Below are 19702 nucleotides of genomic sequence, written 5' to 3' on the forward strand. Positions count from 1 at the left end.
TTACCCAATTACCCTTCAATAACAGGAAGTGTCCCTCTTGGTTTAGTTGCACTCTTCCTGAGAGGTGCATTTCCTCATTTCTATAACATTTACTTCTTGACAATTATGAATAACGAGAACCTTTGAAGAACCGAATGACTTAATCGTATAGACTTTACTATGTTTAGAGACAAAGATAAGAGTTGATTTTAATTCACATAACTGATATTTTAGTTTTGGTCATGAATAGTTCTTGAATAGCTTTGGACTTTTCCCCAAACTTCTATTATTTTCCAAAGTTGTGTATAGTTATCAGCAGAGGGAGCTGTTGGGATTGTTTTTCAAGATGTAAGTGGACATTGAGTAGTGTGCTGAGGAAGAAATGTCACTAACTTTCAAGTTTCAACGTCAAATATCTATAGAGTCTTTTGCGCATTTATAAAGTTATCTTTTCCTTAGAACATTTTATTAAGTATAATTTTTTTGTGCAGTTGGTGTTTTAGAAACCATGCACCAATGCTTGGATAGTCTGATAATTTCTGAATTTTACATGTATTTTTTTAACAGTACTAATAAAGGAAAATATTGAGATTTTCCCTCTTGTAAAAAGGAATGACCAAATCTACCCTTTTCAAGGGTTAACCTTTGGATTTTACTCATCAAATTTACAGTCTCAACAGATTTGTACAGAAACTGTTTGGAGTTATGAGCTGGTTATTTGCTAATTGTTTATTTCCTGTTCTAACAGTCATTGGTTGAATTTGTCCTCAGGGCTTTCTGGTTGGGGCTCGTCCTGAGAATGCCTGCGAGCCGATTGCTCCTCCGCCTCTGAGGGACAATGTAACCAACACCTTCATTGTGTTAATCAAACGCTTCGACTGTAATTTTGATGTCAAGGTAGGGTTCACCTCGTTCTGGCAGCTGCTGAACACAGTATATCGTATCGAAGATAGGAATGGGAATCGTAAGGAATTGATTGAATGATTCCAGTTTCTTAATGGTTCCATTAACAATTTTTTTTAGTACTTTTGATAGAGAAATATTTTGAAATAAGAAATGCAATTCTTATTGGATTTACTGCCCTCGGCAGGCTGTTACCAAATGTTAAGTTCATTCAATATCGTCAAGGAACAGATTCTTGCAGAAGGTGTTTACACAGATTTTGGAATAAGTTTGTGTTTTGAATTGGTTGTCAAAGTGTCAAAGCTGAATGAGTTCTCAGTCCTGAAGGGATCTTGTTATCATGACAGAGAGCAGTAGTGCAGTTAGGGAGCAGTGACCAAAATTTTATATTTATTTGCTGAAAATTCCCCCCTCCACATATATGCATTTTACATTTATGCATTTGGCAGACGCTTTTTTCCAAAGTGATTAACAGTGCAGTTGTTACATGGACATTACCCCCAGAACAACCTGGAGTTAAGTACTTTGTTCAAGGGCACAATGTTGATGGCTATGGGGATTGAACCGGCAACCTTCTGCTTACAAGTTCTATGCTTTATCTGACTACACCACCACCACAACACCTCCACAGTTGCTCAAATCACATTCACATGCAGCACGTTTTTGCATGTACATTTCTGTTCAAATGCCTGACAGAATACCTACATTACAAATGTGTGTAACCTGAAAGACTGTCAAAGTATGCAAATGCACTATTAAATGCAAAAGCAGCCCCCACTTTCGAAGATGTGCTTCATTACGCTTTCCATGCTGTTGGCAAATAATATGCAAAGATGTGAAGAGGTCTGGCAAGTTTCTATTCACCTGCAGGACTTTGGATGACTTGCAGAGCTAAGCCAGTTGCATTTTGTTCTACATATATTCCCTACATGACAATAAAAAAGTTGATCATTAATGTTTGGTTGTTTTTATACACTGATAAGCCAAAACATTATGACAACTTGCAGGTGAAGCAAATAACCTTGATCATCTCCTAACAAGGCCACATTTCAAGGTCTGGGTAGATTAGATGGTAAGCAAACAATCAGTTCTCGTAGTCAATGTGTTGAATGCAGGAGAAATGTGCAGGAGTAAAGACCTGATCCACTTTGGCAAGGGCCAAATTGTTATGGCCAGATGACTGAGTCAGAGCATCTCTAAAACGAAAAGGCTTGTGGGGTGCTCCCAGTCAGCAGTGGTGAGTACTTACTGACAGTGGTCTGAGGAGGGAAAAACCACAAACTGGCGACAGGTTGTTGGGCCCCCAAGGCTCATCGATGCACGAGGGCAATGAAGGCTCTCCCATCTGGTCCAAATTGACAGAAGGTCTACTGAGGCACAAGTCATAGAAAATATAATGATGGTTATGGGAGGAATGTGTTAAAACACAAATCGCACCCTGCTGCGCATAGGGCTGCGTAGCAGCGGACCGGTCAGAGTACCCATGATGACACCTGTCCTCAGTCAAAAGCGCCTACAATGGGACCTGGACCTTGAAACAGTGGAAGAATGTCACCTGGTCTGATGAGTCCCATTTTCTTTTGCATCACTTGGACGGCCGTGTATGTGTGTGCCGTTTACCTGGGGAAATGATGTCACCAGGACACACTGTGAGAAGACGACAAGCCGTTGGAGGGAGTGTGATGATCTGTGCAATGTTCTGCTGGGAAATCCTGGGTCCGGCCTTTCATGTGGATGTCAATTTGACACATGCCACCTACCTAAACATCGTTGCAGACCAGGTACACCCCTTCATTGCAATGGTATTCCAAGTCAAGTCAAGTGGTTTTTATTGTCGTTTCAACCATATACAGTTAGTACAGTACACAGCAAAACGAGACAACGTTCCTCCAGGACCATGGTGCTACATAAAAACAACAAAGGACCAACACAGGACCACATGAGACAACACAACGAAATAAAATACCTATATATATATATATATATATAAAAAAAAAAATAAAAAATAAAAAAAAAAACCTACATATACCTATATAAAGTGCACGTGCAAACATGTGCAAAAAGCACAGGACAGTACAACAAATTACTGACAATGAACAGGACAATAGACAGTGCAGCGCCGACCAGTACTCAGTAGTGCAAAAAGATGACAGTTTCTAAAAATGTAAACATAACATACTATGAGATAATGTTCTATGCACATAGCAGTTATTGAGGTAGCAGACAGTTGTAAAGTGACAGTAATTAAAGTGCAACTCAGGACACGTGTGTGTCAATACAGTCTCTGAGTATTGAGGAGTCTGATGGCTTGGGGGAAGAAGCTGTTACACAGTCTGGCCGTGAGGGCCCGAATGCTTCGGTACCTCTTGCCAGACGGGAGGAGGGTAAAGAGTTTGTGTGAGGGGTGTGTGGGGTCGTCCACAATGCTGGTTGCTTTATGGATACAGTGTTTTTTGTAAATGTCTTTGATGGAGGGAAGAGAGACCCCAATGATCTTCTCAGCTGTCCTCACTATCCTCTGCAGTGCTTTGCGGTCCGAAACGGTGCAAGTCCCAAACCAGGCAGTGATGCAGCTGCTCAGGATGCTCTCAATAGTCCCTCTATAGAATGTAGTGAGGATGGGGGTTGAGAGATGTGCTTTCCTCAGCCTTCGAAGAAAGTAGAGACGCTGCTGGGCTTTCTTGGTGATAGAGCTGGTGTTGAGGGACCAGGTGAGGTTCTCCGCCAAGTGAACACCAAGGAATTTGGTGCTTTTGACAATCTCCACAGAGGAGCCGTCGATGTTCAGCGGAGTGTGTTCACCTTGTGCTCTCCTAAAGTCAACAACCATCTCTTTTGTTTTGTCGACATTCAGGGACAGGTTGTTGGCTCTACACCAGTTCGTCAGCCGCTGCACCTCCTCTCTGTATGCTGACTCGTTGTTCTTGCTGATGAGACCCACCACGGTCGTGTCATCGGCGAACTTGATGATGTGATTCGAGCTGTGCATTGCTGCACAGTCGTGAGTCAGCAGAGTGAACAGAAGTGGACTGAGCACACAGCCCTGGGGGCCCCAGTGCTCAGTGTGGTGGTGGTGGAGATGCTGTTCCCGATCCGGACTGACTGAGGTCTCCCAGTCAGGAAGTCCAGGATCCAGTTGCAGAGGGAGGTGTCCAGGCCCAGCAGGTTCAGCTTTCCAGTCAGGTGCTGGGGAATGATTGTGTTGAATGCTGAGCTGAAATCTATGAACAGCATTCGAACGTATGAGTCCTTATTGTCTAGGTGGGTGAGGGCCAGATGGAGGGTTGTGGTGATGGCATCGTCCGTTGAACGGTTTGAACGATACGCAAACTGCAGTGGGTCTAGTGAGGGGGGCAGCTGGGTCTTAATCTGCCTCATGACGAGCCTCTCGAAGCACTTCATGATGATGGGTGTAAGTGCGACGGGACGGTAGTCGTTGAGGCAGGACACTGAAGACTTCTTTGGCATGGGGATGATGGTGGTGGCCTTGAAGCACATTGGAACGACGGCGCTGCTCAGAGAGATGTTGAAGATGTCGGTAAGAACATCTGCTAGCTGGTCTGCACATCCTCTGAGCACTCTGCCAGGAATGTTGTCTGGTCCAGCAGCCTTCCGTGGGTTGACATCTGGCGTGGTAAGACAGAGCACCTGGTCGTTGGGAGGAGGGGTGGACTTCCTCGCCATCACGTCGTTCTGCACTTCAAACCGAGCGTAGAAGTCGTTCAGCGCATCTGGAAGGGAGGCATCTTTGTCACAGGCAACTGATGTTGTCCTGTAGTTGGTGATGGCCTGGATGCCCTGCCACATGCGCCGCGTGTCACCGCTGTCCTGGAAGTGACTGTGGATTCTCTGGGCGTGTGCGCGCTTTGCCTCTCTGATTGCCCGTGACAGTTTGGCCCTAGCTGTTCTTAGGGCTGCCTTATCGCCTGCTCTGAAGGCGGAGTCTCGGGACCTCAGCAGCGTGCGCACCTCCGCAGTCATCCACAGCTTCTGGTTGGAGCGTGTGGTGATGGTCTTGGAGAAAGTGACATCATCAATGCACTTGCTGATGTAGCTGGTCACTGATGCTGTGTATTCCTCCAAGTTGGTAGAATCGCCATATGTTGCAGCCTCCCTGAACATGTGCCAGTCAGTACACTCAAAACAGTCCTGAAGAGCAGAGATGGCTCCTGCTGGCCAGGTTTTCACCTGCTTCTGAAGCGGTTTTGTGCGTCTGACGAGCGGTCTGTATGCTGGAATTAACATAACAGAGATGTGGTCTGAGTAGCCGAGGTGGGGCGGGGCTCCGCCCGTGCAGCGCCTGGGATGTTTGTGTAAACAAGATCAAGCGCGTTCGTCCCTCTCGTTGCAAAGTCCACATACTGATGGAATTTAGGGAGCACTGTCTTGAGATTTGCATGGTTGAAATCTCCGGCGACAATAAACAGTCCGTCGGGGTGAGCGTTCTGCAGTTCAGCTCATAGCCCCATACAGTTCACAGAGCGCTTCCTTAGCGTTAGCGCTGGGGAATGTAAACTCGGTTATGCAAACAGTGGTGAATTCCTGTGGTAGATAAAAAGGTCTGCATCTAACAGTCACAAGCTCCAACAGCGATGAACAGTAACTAGAGACTAGCATAGAGTTCTTGCACCATTCCGTGTTGATGTAAACACACAAGCCACCACCGCGAGTCTTACCGCAGAGAGCTGTATTTCTGTCGGCACGAAACGAGGCGAGCCCGTCTAGCTGAATGGCGGCATCCGGAACTCTGTCGCTGAGCCACGTCTCCGTGAAAACAAAGACGCAGCAGTCTCTAAACTCACGCTGCGTAGCCTGCTGGAGTCGGATATAGTCTAGTTTATTGTCCAGGGAGCAAACATTTGAGAGCAGGATAGACAGGAGAGCCGGCCGGCTAGGGTTTGTTTTTAGCCTAGCATGGACCCCCGCCCTCTTTCCGCGCTTCCGCTTTCTCGCACACCGCTTACGACGTCCTCTCCCCCGGCCACCGGCATCAGGTGACGCCGAGGGCTGGAGGCCTGGTCTCCGCAGCAAGCCGAGTACGCGTAGCGCCTCCTGCAGGTCATCATGCAGCTTGGTTTTTGCATGAGTCTTATATTTCAGTAGTGTCTGGCGATGGTAGACACGAACACCGGTTGCTCCGATGTCCATGTGTTGCAAAAGTCGGGCTTTTTTAACAAAAATAGCACCATTGTGGATCCCTGATGGAAGTGGCCTCATTCAGGAGAATAATGCGCCCTTCCACACTACACACATTATTTTGGAAATTTCCGACATCTCAATCCGATTGAGCATCTGTGCGATGTGCTGGACCAACAAGTCCGATCCACAGCGCCTCCACCTCGAAACATACAGGACGTGAAGGATCTTCTACTAATGTCTTGGTGCCAGATTCCACAGGCCAACTTCAGAGGTCTTGTAGAGACAACGCTTCGGCGGGATGGCGCTGTTTTGGCGGCACACAGAGGACATGCAGGTGGTCATAATATTTTGGCTCATCAGTGTATATTTCTTGCTAAAACAAATAACAAAACAAACAAATCAGTGGTCTAAACTGTGTTCAGACATATTTTTTTTTAAAGATTAAGAACCTATTTTCATCGATGGGCCCATTGGCTGAGTTGTTGTCCGAGTTGACAAAAATGAGAAATCTTTTCAAAATCTGTTTTAAAACGCATATTGTATACATGTATCGTGTTCATAGAAATTTGTATGTTGGTTTAATAAATTTTGAGAAAAGAATTTATAGCATTTTTTTTTTTTAATTATTTAATGGCTTTAAAATGCCAAGTGGTTTAACCATCAATACAATACTTTCCTTGCACTTTGAATAAATGAGTGTATACAACTTAATCGTTAAAATCAAAAAAGTTTCAAATAAATGTATAGGTAAAAAATATTTTTTACAAACATCATGCATTTTTAAGTCACTAATATTGTTGTCACTATACCAACATTTCAGTAGTTGGTACCCAATACCAGTAAACAATTCTCGAATGTTAAATAACATTTAATAATAATAATAGTGTGCTCTGACATCTACTACAGTAAACACATGTGCTCATAAAATGTGGTGTTTTCAGCATAAGAGAGGCTACACAAATTCACTTTGCAGTGCACAGCACATGCAGACTGTATATTTATTTAATTAAATCCATTTGTGGTATGATAATCACATTAGGACATTTTTATTTTTTGATAAATTGTCCATTATTTTTGACATCACTAGTCACTAATATCTTGAAGATTTCTTAGGGTTACTCCACACAAAATGTACCTTATTTATTTATACTTTGACATTGTACCTAATAACAATGTCAAAAGATTTTAAAAATGTTTCTGGACACATGATGACAAAATGGCTACCTGCATGTTGTTTGCACCACCTGACATTGATTTGGCGGGAAAAAGTTTTGACAAATATTTAAAACATTTTATAATAAGCTTGTTTGTCTGTTAAGTTTTTAATAAATTATAATAGATTATTCTGAAATACTTATGCCAATATTTATTTTTTCGAGAATTTCTATACTGTTTTTTTTTTTTTACCCTGATACTTTGATGAAAACAAACAAAATTTTGACTTGTGGACACTATTTGATCCACTTACAAAAAAAAGTCACTTTTTTCTTTACATTTAGTTGGTTACTCCCAAACACCCATTTCTTTACTCTTTTTCAGATCCAGTCTCTTTTGCTTGCTTTCATATTCACTCATGCTCTACCTCGATCAATAACTCAGTTTAGTGTCTGTGACCTCTCTGTCCGTGGAATGTCTTGAATGCTCTTATCTCTGCCTGTGCAAACATTCACTAATCCAGCCACTGCAAGAATCTGTCGAGCTAGACCACAATATGAAGAGTAGATTTCTCACTTTCATGTGTATCTAAAGGATTAATACAATAATGCAGCACACATAAACATATTTGAATATTAATAGTATCAGGGATTGGATCTTGGTTGTTGCATTTTAAAAATGAGAATCTTGCCTCTGTAATTCTCTACTCTGCCATAAGTGGCCGCTGTTTAGCTGTGAACTGGGCTACTCCATCTAGACCTGAATATGGAAATGCTGGGTGTTAAATGACTGCCCCCCTAAAATGTATTCTTTTTTTATTTATTTATTTGACAAGGACAGCGCTCATTAATAAACAGAAAATGAATGTAAACGAGCCAGCGTTAGCCTTATAGACAAATGTTAATCTGTTGTCGTTGGCCAGTTATAAAAAAAGCAACCTACAATTGTAATAAAGAACTTAATAAGGACATTCAACTAATTGTCCTTTTTACAGTTTTGGTGTTGCAAATACAATCCTTTAAATCCTAAGCCAAACAATAGCCACACATGTGTCATACAAGTAATGTATGTGGGGGTGGGGGGGTTGGAGGAGTGCATGCATGATGCCAGTGTCTTTCTGAACACAATGTTATTGTCTCTGTACTTGTCCTTCCTCAGGTCCTTCATGCGCAGAAGGCCGGCTACAAGGCAGCAATTGTCCACAATGTGGATTCTGATGACTTAATCAGCATGGGATCCAATGATAGTAAGTTCCTGTACACGAATGCATAAAACATGCAGTGGAGACAACCACTCATGTGTTCTGCTATGAGACAATACTTCAGTTCACAAACCTCAGCTCCAGTGTTTGGTATTAACCACTGCTGTATTTATGATTTCTGTCGTGATGTCGTATAACTGTAGGACTGTAGTCGTTGGAATGTAGTGGCCATGATGGACATATTGCTGGTCATTCAACGTTTTCAATCTTAAATTGGGGGAACAACCTTAAGTGTTCTTAAACATAATGAATGACCCAAACTCCAATGGAACACTAAAACCCTAAAAACTGAATCAGGTTTCCCATTGATCAGGTTTTATATTTAAAAATTTTAAAACTCAACACCTTTTCTAGTTCACAAACCAAAAAGAAAGAAACTTTGACATAAAATGAAAAATAAATTCTAAATTATTTCTAGCTCACAAATCAAAGAAACCGATGTAACATTAAAATTCCACACTTTCTAGTTCACATAGTAGAAAAATAAAAGAACTAGGGCATAAAATGAAATATTTTATAATTCTACACCATTTCTAGCTCACAAATCATAAAGAAAGAAACTGACGTAAAATAAAATGAAAATATTTAAAGTTCTACACTATTTCTAGTTCATAAAACAAAAACTAAGAAACTGGCGTAAAATATATTTTTTAAATTCTACACTTTCTAGTTCACAAATTAAAAACAAATGAACTGTTATGTACATTTTAAAATAAATATTACAAATTCTATATTTTTTAAGCTGTGAACACAAAAACAGAGAATGATTTTAAATGAAATAGAAATATGTAAAATGAAACACTATTTCTAGTTCACAAACCAAAAACAAGAAAACTTTGATACAAAATGAAAAATAAATATTTTAAATTCTGCATTATTTCTAGATTACAAAACTAAAACAAAGAAACTGATCTAAAAAAAACTATTTAAAATGCAACACGTTCTAGTTTACAATTTTTTTAAAAAAAACTAGGACATAAAATGGTAAAACATTTAAATTTCTACATTTCTAGTTCACAAACCAAAAACAAGAAAACTTAAATTTTACATTATTTCTAGATAACAAAAAACTGATTTAAAATAAAAAATAAATATATAAAATTAAGCACTTTCTAGTAATATAAATAAATACTATGACATAAAATAAAAATAAAACTCCACTATTTGTAGTTCGCAAATCCATAACAAAGAAACTATAAAGTAAAATGGAAAAAAATATTTTAAATTCTAATCTATTTCTATTTCATAACTCAAAAACAGTCTTTGACTTGAATTCTAAATATTTATTTTTCATTTCTAAACTAGTACTAGTTCACAAATCCCATAAGCAAAATTGTATCATTTATCCTTGTTAACTCATTCGTACAGACGGTCCGATCACACAAGATGCTTTTGGAACATTCTCCAATCATGCAAGTCTCAAGTTTTGAGATCAGTTTGTTTTCAGCCATGTATGGAATTCTGGATGGCTTTAAAATGTTTCTCATCATCCTTAATACCTTAATTCCTGTTGACCAGTAAATCATTGTTCTGTAATGTGCATTTTAATGAGCTTTTCTCTTGCATTTACATATACAATATGTGTCTAATTTCGCTACAGTGGACATTCTAAAGCAGATAGACATTCCATCAGTTTTCATTGGTGAAGAAGCATCCAACTCTCTCAAAGAGGATTACATCTACGAGAAAGGGTGAGAGCTTGGATTTCACTTCTGGATACTTAATGGAACCGAGTAATCTAATCATAATTCAGCTGTGCTGGCATGTATTTCAGTCATATGATTTCGGGTCAAAATGAGCTGTTCACACCAAGCAACTAACCGACACAAAACCTTTCAATACTTAAATAAAGTGTTTGGCAGAATTTGAACAACTAAGCAGTAAAGATAGCCTCAACTCAGTGCAGTTGGAATGGTGTTTGAATATGTGAATGACAAAGATATGATTCTAAATCTAGAGAATGTATTGGCTTTTAAAGAACTGCAAGAAGACAGATGAATTATTATTGTTATTATATGTATCATGTGGACGTGAGCAGTCCATGAAGTTTGTGCTTTCTGTCTTTCTGTAGTGGTCATGTAATTCTCATGCCAGACTTCAGTTTGCCTCTGGAATATTACCTGATCCCATTCCTCATCATCGTTGGTATCTGCCTCATTCTCATCGTAGTTTTCATGGTGAGTAATGATGATAGTCTATAATAAAGATAATGAGCATTTCTAAGGTAAATGTGCTGACTAATTTGTTTCCTTTTTTTTAATTATCTTAGATTACAAAGTTTGTTCAGGACAGACACAGAGCCAGAAGAAGTCGCTTACGCAAAGACCAGTTAAAGAAACTTCCAATTCACAAGTACAAGAAAGGTAAGAAACAAATACGATAGTGTACAGTAAAACTATGTAGTTAAAAATAATCCATTGTTTTTCCATATCTAAGTTTTCATACCTGTGATCGATATGCTGATGGTTTTAATATGGTCAATAATTGTCGATACATCAGTGCATCCCTATATAAAACTGTTATCTTTCTTCGCATCTTTAAAACACCTGGGCACTTTTATGTTGACGTTGCGAAGCTGTCATGTTGTTAGGATATCAGCATTCTGCATTATCTGTGTCGGACGAACAGCCTGGCATTGTGTACATGTCAGGAATGTGAGTGAAATGTGGAATTCCCCTCCCACACTGCAGCTCTCTGCATTTTCCACCTCCTCATAGTGCATCAAGCATTTTACAACCAAATCAAAACACAGTGTCCATTGATCAGTCACTGTGTGCCTGTGTGAATGAATACATAGAGCATCTATTGACTATGACTATGTTTACATGGACACCAGAAAGCGCCTAATTGCGAGAAAGTGGTATTCCTGTTTACATGCACTGTATAAGCTTGTACTCTTAACTCCCGTATACATGCGGAATGGTCAGTAAGAAGCTTTCTCCACCGCAACGCTTGTACATGGCATCCGAGTCGGACTTCACTGTTTTATTCTCCGTTGCTTTGATTTATTCCCAGAGGTTCCAGAGTTGCTGCAGTATTTGTTTCCTTAACTATCCATCATGGTCTGCAGCAGAATTGTATTTTAGTAGTGGGGTTTCCCTCTTACTTAAAACTCTGGGATCCCCCCTGTGTACTTTAGTGCATATACATGGATGTGAGGGACGGTCTATAATTTACACTGGTGTGTATAAATGGGTAGAGTTTAAGTGTATGTGCTTTTCCTACTGTACTGTAGAAATGTTGAATCCTTTCCACTGTGTTGATGTGTTGTTTTGGCTCCATCCTGTGATGTTTTTCATTCTGATCTGTTCACATGCACACTCCTTAAAAACCTGTAAGAATGGCGCTTATGTTGTTACATGACCACATAAGCGGCGTTCTTCTGGAGAAACCCACGTGTGTTAAACCGCTTTCTCTTAATTCCTTAAGTAGCATAAGGAAAACGACTTTCTCATTTACATGACGTTTCAGAACGCTTCTTTCTGCAAAAAACCCTGGAATAAACCGTTTTCCCAAATGCATGTAAATGTGGTCTATATCTCCTGTAGTGCTGGTATCTTTGTAAGGAGCATTATGGATGTGTTCTCATATGAAAGCACAGACTAAAGGGCATTCCTCCTAAAGAAGGAAGGTGAGAGGTACACCATCATCACTTTCACTTGGTGTTAATTATAAGGAAAGTGCTGGCGCTCAAGTTACAGTCACCTGTGTTCATCTCCTCTTTCAAATGCTCGACAGATCAAATGTGTGCGAGATACATAGTCTCAAGACAGCTAGAAATGATTTGTCTGAGATTGCGAAACGTTAGATTTCATGCAACTTGGCTCGTACAATAGGTACTACTTCAGACCAACCAATCAGAAAACAGAATTTCAAATCGATACAATACAGGCATCATATTTTAGCTTGTCTCCTATCCAACGTTTTAATTTAAGAAAAGAAACATCTTTGAACCAATTTGGTTTCTTGTATACATATTTTGGGGTTTGGGCAAAGGGTTAGACTTTATGGTTAGGTTTAGGTTAGGAGTTGAACTTAGGACAAATCATAATGACATTGTTCGGTGGTTCGTATATTTTTCTCAATGGAAGTTAAAGTTGTATGTTTGTTAATGGGACAACTGGTACAATTTCACCATCTTGTACTAATTATTACAACTCCTATAAGAATAAGACCAGGTTGGAGATTTCGTAAAGCTTCAGAGATTTATGCCTTCACTTGCAGAATGTGTCAGATTAGCCTTCTCTCTTCCAAGAGCTTTCTCTAGGAGTTTTAACTCATCCTAGAGCTTTCAAGATGTTCACAAAATATGGCACATACCTTCAGACTGTTCTGACTTAGTAGGCAGTATATTTTCTGATTGATCAGACTTGTGGTTTTCTGGTAGCGAACAATAAAATGTGCCACAAATCTCATACAGTAGAGGTATTTTACGTTTACAAACAAACAGGACTTCCAGGTTTTTCTGGCACCTATTGTCAATGGGTGCTTCATTTAAATTGAGCTGAAAAAAAGCTGATTGTGGCTTTAAAACCTCCCGTTTCCAAAATATCATTTGAGATTTGGGCTTCTTTAAATTACCGTCAGGATCGTTGGATCAGGACAAACTCAGGATTTTACATAAATTATGATCTTTCACAAATCACCGTAACTGGTATCGCTTCTACTCTATTAAGACCCATTTGCCCTGCAGCTGCTGTTGGTAGATTTGAACTTTTCATGAAGGAAATGCCCAAACTCCGATTGCAAACAGCTCTTTTTAATTTCCAAATTGCAACCACTGTGATGTCTAGGAGGCCAAATATGATCTAATGATGACTATTCCACCATGGAAGATTTAACGGTATAAACCAGACCCAGTCTTCACCACCGCAGTGGGTACTGGCCATTTGTGAAAGGAAATGCGAATAGAAATGTAATACTTATTAGATATAATTACTTTTCATTCATGTTTAATGTAGCTATTAACTTGTTTAATCTAAATTGACTGAATATTAAGTGCTAAATATTATTAGTTATTTACTATATATGGACCAATCATTTAAGCGGTGGCGTACAACCAACAAAGTTTTGTGAGTGACAACCACAATTAATTGAGGTTTTGGATAGGTGTTAACGTTCCAAAAACACAGTTTTGGATAAACATGGACCAAATGTCACATCGGGAACTACAAGCACACGAGGGAAGAGTCTCTCATTAGTGGATGTGTAACAGTGTGAATTCGTCACCTCTTAGTTTTCTGTTGAATTCTCTCTTTGTTGCCTCAGACTCCATTAGTTGAACAAATGTAAAACATTTCATCAGTACGTTGGTGTGTTTGATCGACAACACTGTTCTCCTTTCTTCTGTTCATCTCTGCTGACTTAGGTGGTTTGTTCTATGGCTCTGTGCTGACTCATGTGTTCTGCTGTGTGCTGCTGTCTGTCTCACTGACCGGGTGAGCGGACGGTTAGGTGGGTTGTTTCTGTCGCTTGACAGTGCAGCTGAGCAGCACACTCAAAACAATCAGCTGCTGTCATGGCCGTGAAAACTCTCATAATCACCTGCTTATTGCCTCACTGCAGTCTGGTGCAATAAGTGCAGATATCGTTACCCTAACGTCCCAAAGATTGCAGACTTTGAGGCTTAAGCTGTTATCAGTAGCTGCGACTTCAGATTCCTAACCAAGTTACAGAGGGCAAAGATTTCAGTGTATTGCATTTGATCAAATTAAATACAATTTTGCATGAAGAAAATGAAGCCTACAGGTTTTCTCAACCACTGTGTCATGACTCAAAAGTGGGTTGCGAGATCTTTACTGTCATGAGTACAAATTACCAATTAAGGATAGAACTGTACATTTGTAATCTTTGGGGCAACAGTAAACGAACTAAGAGGCTGCATTTCTCTGACAATTATTAGCTGTCCAATCACAACAATCCATCAGTGCTACGAATCGTTATTTTTGGACACTGTCTCTTTATGTAGCGTTGCATGCGCTAGCACGATTTGTACCGTATTTAAGCTGGTCTGATCGCGTCACTGCTAAATCATTCAAGATCATTAATTTTACCTTGATATTCATTGAAAATTGTGCCTACGCTGGGTAAGGGACTGTCTGAAAAGTCCTCACATTGTGCCAAAAATTGTGGAGTGTGTGGTAAGGGACCGTCTGAAAACTTTAGCCAGCTGCACCAAAGATACAAATATTGGGCTATAGATATTAGGCTGCTATATTATGAGCATATAAATATAACTAGATTATTGAAGTACCTATTAATTTATTCCGCCTAGTAAATTGTAAGCTGCATAGTTTTTGGCGGAAACCATAGTTTTACTATATTAATATTGTAGTAACTGTAAAAACCATGGTTTTAATACAGTGTACTCATCCATGGTAATCTTGTGGTTACTATGGTTCTACATATATATATATTTTTTAGGACCATAGTTTTTGTTTTCCTGTATTACTACTATGGTTTTACAATGAATATCTAGGTTAAAATATGGTTACTGTAGTAAAACCTTGGTAAATTTATTACAAGAGCAACAAAAAAACGTAACTTGTGGGAACGCAAATTATTGCAAGTGAACGCAACATTTTTTGCGGCCTAATCCTCTTAAGGTGCTGTACGATGGAAAACATTTAATGGAAATTGCTATCAAAGACATGCCCCTAAAATCCCTTCCTAAATCTACACCTTTGGCCCAGCCCTTGCCCATACTACAGGTCAACTCTTAAGAAATTACTTCAGAACATTTTAGGTTTTCTTTAAAGCCACAAACTCTACAGTACATTGTCAGTTCTGAACAGTTGAAGAAGTTCATCTAGAATGTTATGCGCTTCACAAAGTGTCTGTGTCAGTTTTAACCATTCCCACAGACTGGTCTAAGAAACCTCTCTCGACCATACATGAAACATTGGCATTTGCTCACGTTGAGCACAAATTGTTGGTGACGCTCTGCAGTTGCTGTTATAACTTATCCATATACGGTCACATGTAGCCATGGAAGTTTGTGAGACAGCAAGAAAATACTCTTTTACTGCTTATATAAACACTGACCATCAACAGAGCTGCTCCTTCATTGGTGGAGAGAAATGTGAAAAATGCAGAGGAATTTAGAGGGAGAGCAGAATGAATTTCTGGACTTATTGAGACTGGAACGGTTTTCTAGATCCAGGACACTCAGAAAACGTAATCTTTATTAATGCTTATAAATCAAATTATGTGTTGAATGTAAAAATTAAGACACCAATTTGTGAAGACCTACAGATATGTATTGATTGTTGTAACAGGATGATAAACATGATATTTGATTCATTCCTGTTATGCAGTACCTTTAAATTCTAGAAGAAATGTATATAATTAAATATTTAAAGACTTCTGAAATCTGCACTTTCGGTCAAGCTTCGACACTTAAAATATGAATATATTTATACAATAGGATGCCAGACACAAATGGAAATGAAGAGCTACATCTACCATAGCTCAATGAGGGATTGAGAGTTAGCTTACATGAGTCTCAAATTATATCTAGTTCTGTCAGTTGATACAAATTTTTGATCACGATTAATCATTAATCGCATGAAATAGGACACTATATTCACCTTTTCCTGTCAAAATGCATTTATTTCCTTCTTAGGAAAGAAAACAAAACAATATGTTACAATATAAGGCTTTATTAACATTTTCCAAACAAAACCTTCCACAGTATAAAGATAGAAATGCAGTAAAATATGAACAATTCAAGTTACATTAAACATTTTCCAAAGACTTAGTGGGAGTTTTAACTCCACATGAAAAGCGCTTGCAGAGAGAAACATCTCTTTCTGTGTTTTGGTGATAGTTAAGACTGTGGTAATTAAAATGCACCTTACGTAGGCTGAAAAATATTTGATTTCTGTCACAATTTCCATCTTGGCTGGTTTTGTTCATCAAGAGCTCCTTTGCCAATCACACAATCTCTGACACTGAATTACTGTTGTGAGTTTGCGTCAGTGTAATGACACCAGGCGTGCACATTAAATTAAAGGTTCTGTCCTTATAACTAGTGTTTATACTGGTTTATTCTGTACTGATGTTAAATGCGTTAATCACAAGTAAGAAAAATGTACGCGTTAAACATTTAAAATGAATCGCATACTTTTCGTTGGTCCTCCGCATGCCACAAAACAGCACCGACCCTTCAAGGCATGGACTCTACAAGACCTCTGAAGATGCCCTGTGTTATCTGGCACCAAGACATTAGCAGCAAATCCTTCAAGTCATGTAAGTTGCGAGGCGGAGCCGCCATGACTTCCTGGTCCAGCACATCTGAGTGATACTCAATTGGATTGAGATCTGGGGAATTTGAAAGCCAGGGCAAAACCTTAAACTCAATGTTCCTCACACCATTCCAAAACCATGTGTGCAGTGTTCCTGCTGAAAGAGGCCACTGCCATCAGGGAATACTCTTGCCATAAAAGGGGTGTACCGTAGGCGGCACGTGTCAAAAAAAAGTTTCTAGCAGAACATTGCCCAGAGCATCACACTCCCTCCACCTGCTTGTCGTCTTCCAACAGTGCATCCTGGTGCTATCAGTTCCCCGGGTAAATTGTGCAAACGTACACGGCCATCCACGTGAAGTTAAAGAAAACTGGACTCAACAGACCAGACGACCTTCTTCATTTCCGACAGTCCAGGTCCAATGCTTGCGTGTCCAATGTAGGCACTTTCAACAGGGGTCATGAAGACAAATGCTGATTGAAACAGACATCAACGAACGGCAACAGGGCGAACGAACAACTGATGAACGTTAGTGTTTGTATGCGTCTGTTTGGGCAGTGTGAACTAGCTTTTATAGTGAAACCATTTCCACAAAACATCACAGAAATCATCAAATTGCTAATACTTACTGATGTTTGTACGGTTTTCCAAAATTATTTAAATTCCTGGAGGATGATGTCTTTAAGGAGAAAGTGATATTGAGATCATAGGAATAAAATTACCAATCATCATTTTTTTCCAAGAAAACGTGATATGTTTAAAGATTTTCAATAAGAGAAAGGGAAAAATGAAACACCTTGTATATTTCTTTCTTAATCTAAAGTGTGGGAACTTTGAATTAAGGAAATTCTATGACCATTCAGGATTGTTGGATATGGAATTAAACCAATCCGTTAATGAATTTGAATTTTATGAAGAAAAATGTGCTCAAAAATCAGAAATTACTGGCTTGTGCGCAAGTTGTACTTTACAGAAGAGCAAAATCTGGCTGAGGAGATATTTTTAAACAGAGGGAAACATTTATTCACTATAGAACTTTTAGGACTTTTCCAAGCCTAGAAATCACAATTTAAAAATGTCCTGATATTTCCAGGTTTTCAATGACAGTGGGGAACCCTGTAAACGGACAGTTTTTAATTTTTGAAGCACCCAAAGACATGAAAACAAATATCAGTATTCGCTCAAAGTAGTGAAATTATTTCAAATTCACCCTTTTATTCACTTAAATATGATGAAACTAATATATTTCCATCTTTAAATATTGTGACTTTTAATTTTATCCAATGACATGTCAGCTTCCTTAAAGTGACGTGACTGAAATGCATTGTGGTTTGCTATTTCTTAATTTCTCGCAGGTGATTCCTATGACGTGTGTGCGATTTGTTTGGATGAGTATGAAGAAGGTGACAAACTTCGGGTCTTGCCCTGCTCGCATGGTGAGTCTTTGTCTTTACATTTGTTATACTCGTGAAAAATAGTAACCAACCAAATAACAGTCATATATATATATATATATATATATATATATATATATATATATATATATATATATATATATATATATATATATAAAAGGTTAATATGTCACAAAAAGAACAAAATGTTCCCTATCCACACAGGACAGGAATTGATTGTATTAAGAAAAGTGGGTTCTAAATGTCAAGTGGTTGAGTTGGAGGAGAGGCATTGAAAAAGTAAGGGATTCGTGACAAGGAAAAGGAACGTTGTTTCAGAGGCAGAGCTAATTTTACTTGGAAGAACATGCATAAACCAGTCATGCACAATAAGACCAGGAGTGTATATTAAGAAAGTAAAAATGATCCCCCTAAAAATATTTGAAACTAGATTCTCATTGAATTGATTGCATTTGTCTGGAACTCTTGCGCTAATTCTCTTTGTACCAATCCTCAGCCTATCACTGCAAGTGTGTCGACCCATGGCTGACCAAAACCAAGAAGACCTGTCCAGTGTGCAAGCAGAAGGTTGTGTCATCTGAGGGCGACTCAGACTCCGAGTCCGACTCCGGTGAGAGTGGCGGCGAGGAGAACGAAGTATCGGAAAACACGCCCCTTCTGCGATCTCTGGCCTCTACCAGCGCCCATTCATTCGGAACCATGTCTGGCTCGCTGCCCCAGCATGAACCAGAGTCATCGGACTATGACGAGCACAGTGACACCACTGACAGCGAGGAAGAGGTCACCGTGGAAACGGTGGTCATACAGCTGCAACAGGAACGCCCTGAAAACATGGAGGCGAATGCCTGAGACGTTAGCCAAGGTTAACACAGACTCGTGAAGGGTATTCCTAAGTATTTGGAGCAACATTTCACAGTCACTTGTTATTTAACATTAGAAACCCATTTAAGGGATGGTTCACCCAAAAATGAAAATTCATGTTATTCCAAACTTGACTTTCTTTTGTGAAACAATTATCACTTTTGGGTGAACTATACCGTAGATAAATGTGCACAATGTGTTGTATAGAGAGCTTTGCGCAGCTCAAACCATGCAGCAGTATTTTATAATCTGTGATTCCCGGCATTCTGCGCAGCATCTTCTGCCTCTGAGAATGTCATTTGTGCTTCAATCACATGCCAAACTCATCTCGAACGTGTATCGAATCTAAAAAAATAAATAAAAAAAAAACTGCACATTGTATGTGACAAGGACGATAACATTTGTTGTACCAATACGGACACCACTATTTTAGTTTGAGCAATAACAACAGAACCTATATAGGGGTCACAAAAGTGATCTTAAAAATTATAATTAACACATTTCAAATACTGTAAGTAGGAAATGGTTTTGTGAGTAGAAGTTGAAGGGTTATTGATAACATGAACCGTTACTGATGTCTGGTTACATTTTAATGTTGCTTTATTGTAAATGTAATGTTCTGCTCACCCTTTTTCATAGTAGTCTACATTAATTTCCCTTCATGAATAAAATACTACACCATTGCTGGCTTTGTATTAATATCTCATCCATCCATTTTTAAACTGTTGGAAAACATTAAAGG

General features: G+C 39.2%; 1 protein-coding gene across 1 annotated transcript in view; it reads left to right on the forward strand.

Annotated features, from left to right (window-relative positions):
• Positions 1 to 19664, forward strand: part of LOC127641084 (E3 ubiquitin-protein ligase RNF13-like) — a 29969-nt gene extending 10305 nt beyond the window's left edge. Inside the window, exons 4-10 of the mRNA XM_052123852.1 lie at positions 751 to 876; positions 8335 to 8422; positions 10038 to 10128; positions 10509 to 10614; positions 10707 to 10800; positions 18040 to 18120; positions 18596 to 19664. Coding sequence (XP_051979812.1) covers positions 751 to 876; positions 8335 to 8422; positions 10038 to 10128; positions 10509 to 10614; positions 10707 to 10800; positions 18040 to 18120; positions 18596 to 18948 — 939 coding nt within the window. The 3' untranslated portion in view covers positions 18949 to 19664. The remainder of the gene's footprint in view (positions 1 to 750; positions 877 to 8334; positions 8423 to 10037; positions 10129 to 10508; positions 10615 to 10706; positions 10801 to 18039; positions 18121 to 18595) is intronic.
• Positions 19665 to 19702: the final 38 nt, after the last annotated feature.

The sequence above is a fragment of the Xyrauchen texanus genome, chromosome 50 (assembly GCF_025860055.1).
Source record: "Xyrauchen texanus isolate HMW12.3.18 chromosome 50, RBS_HiC_50CHRs, whole genome shotgun sequence".
Taxonomy (NCBI): Eukaryota; Metazoa; Chordata; class Actinopteri; order Cypriniformes; family Catostomidae; genus Xyrauchen; species Xyrauchen texanus.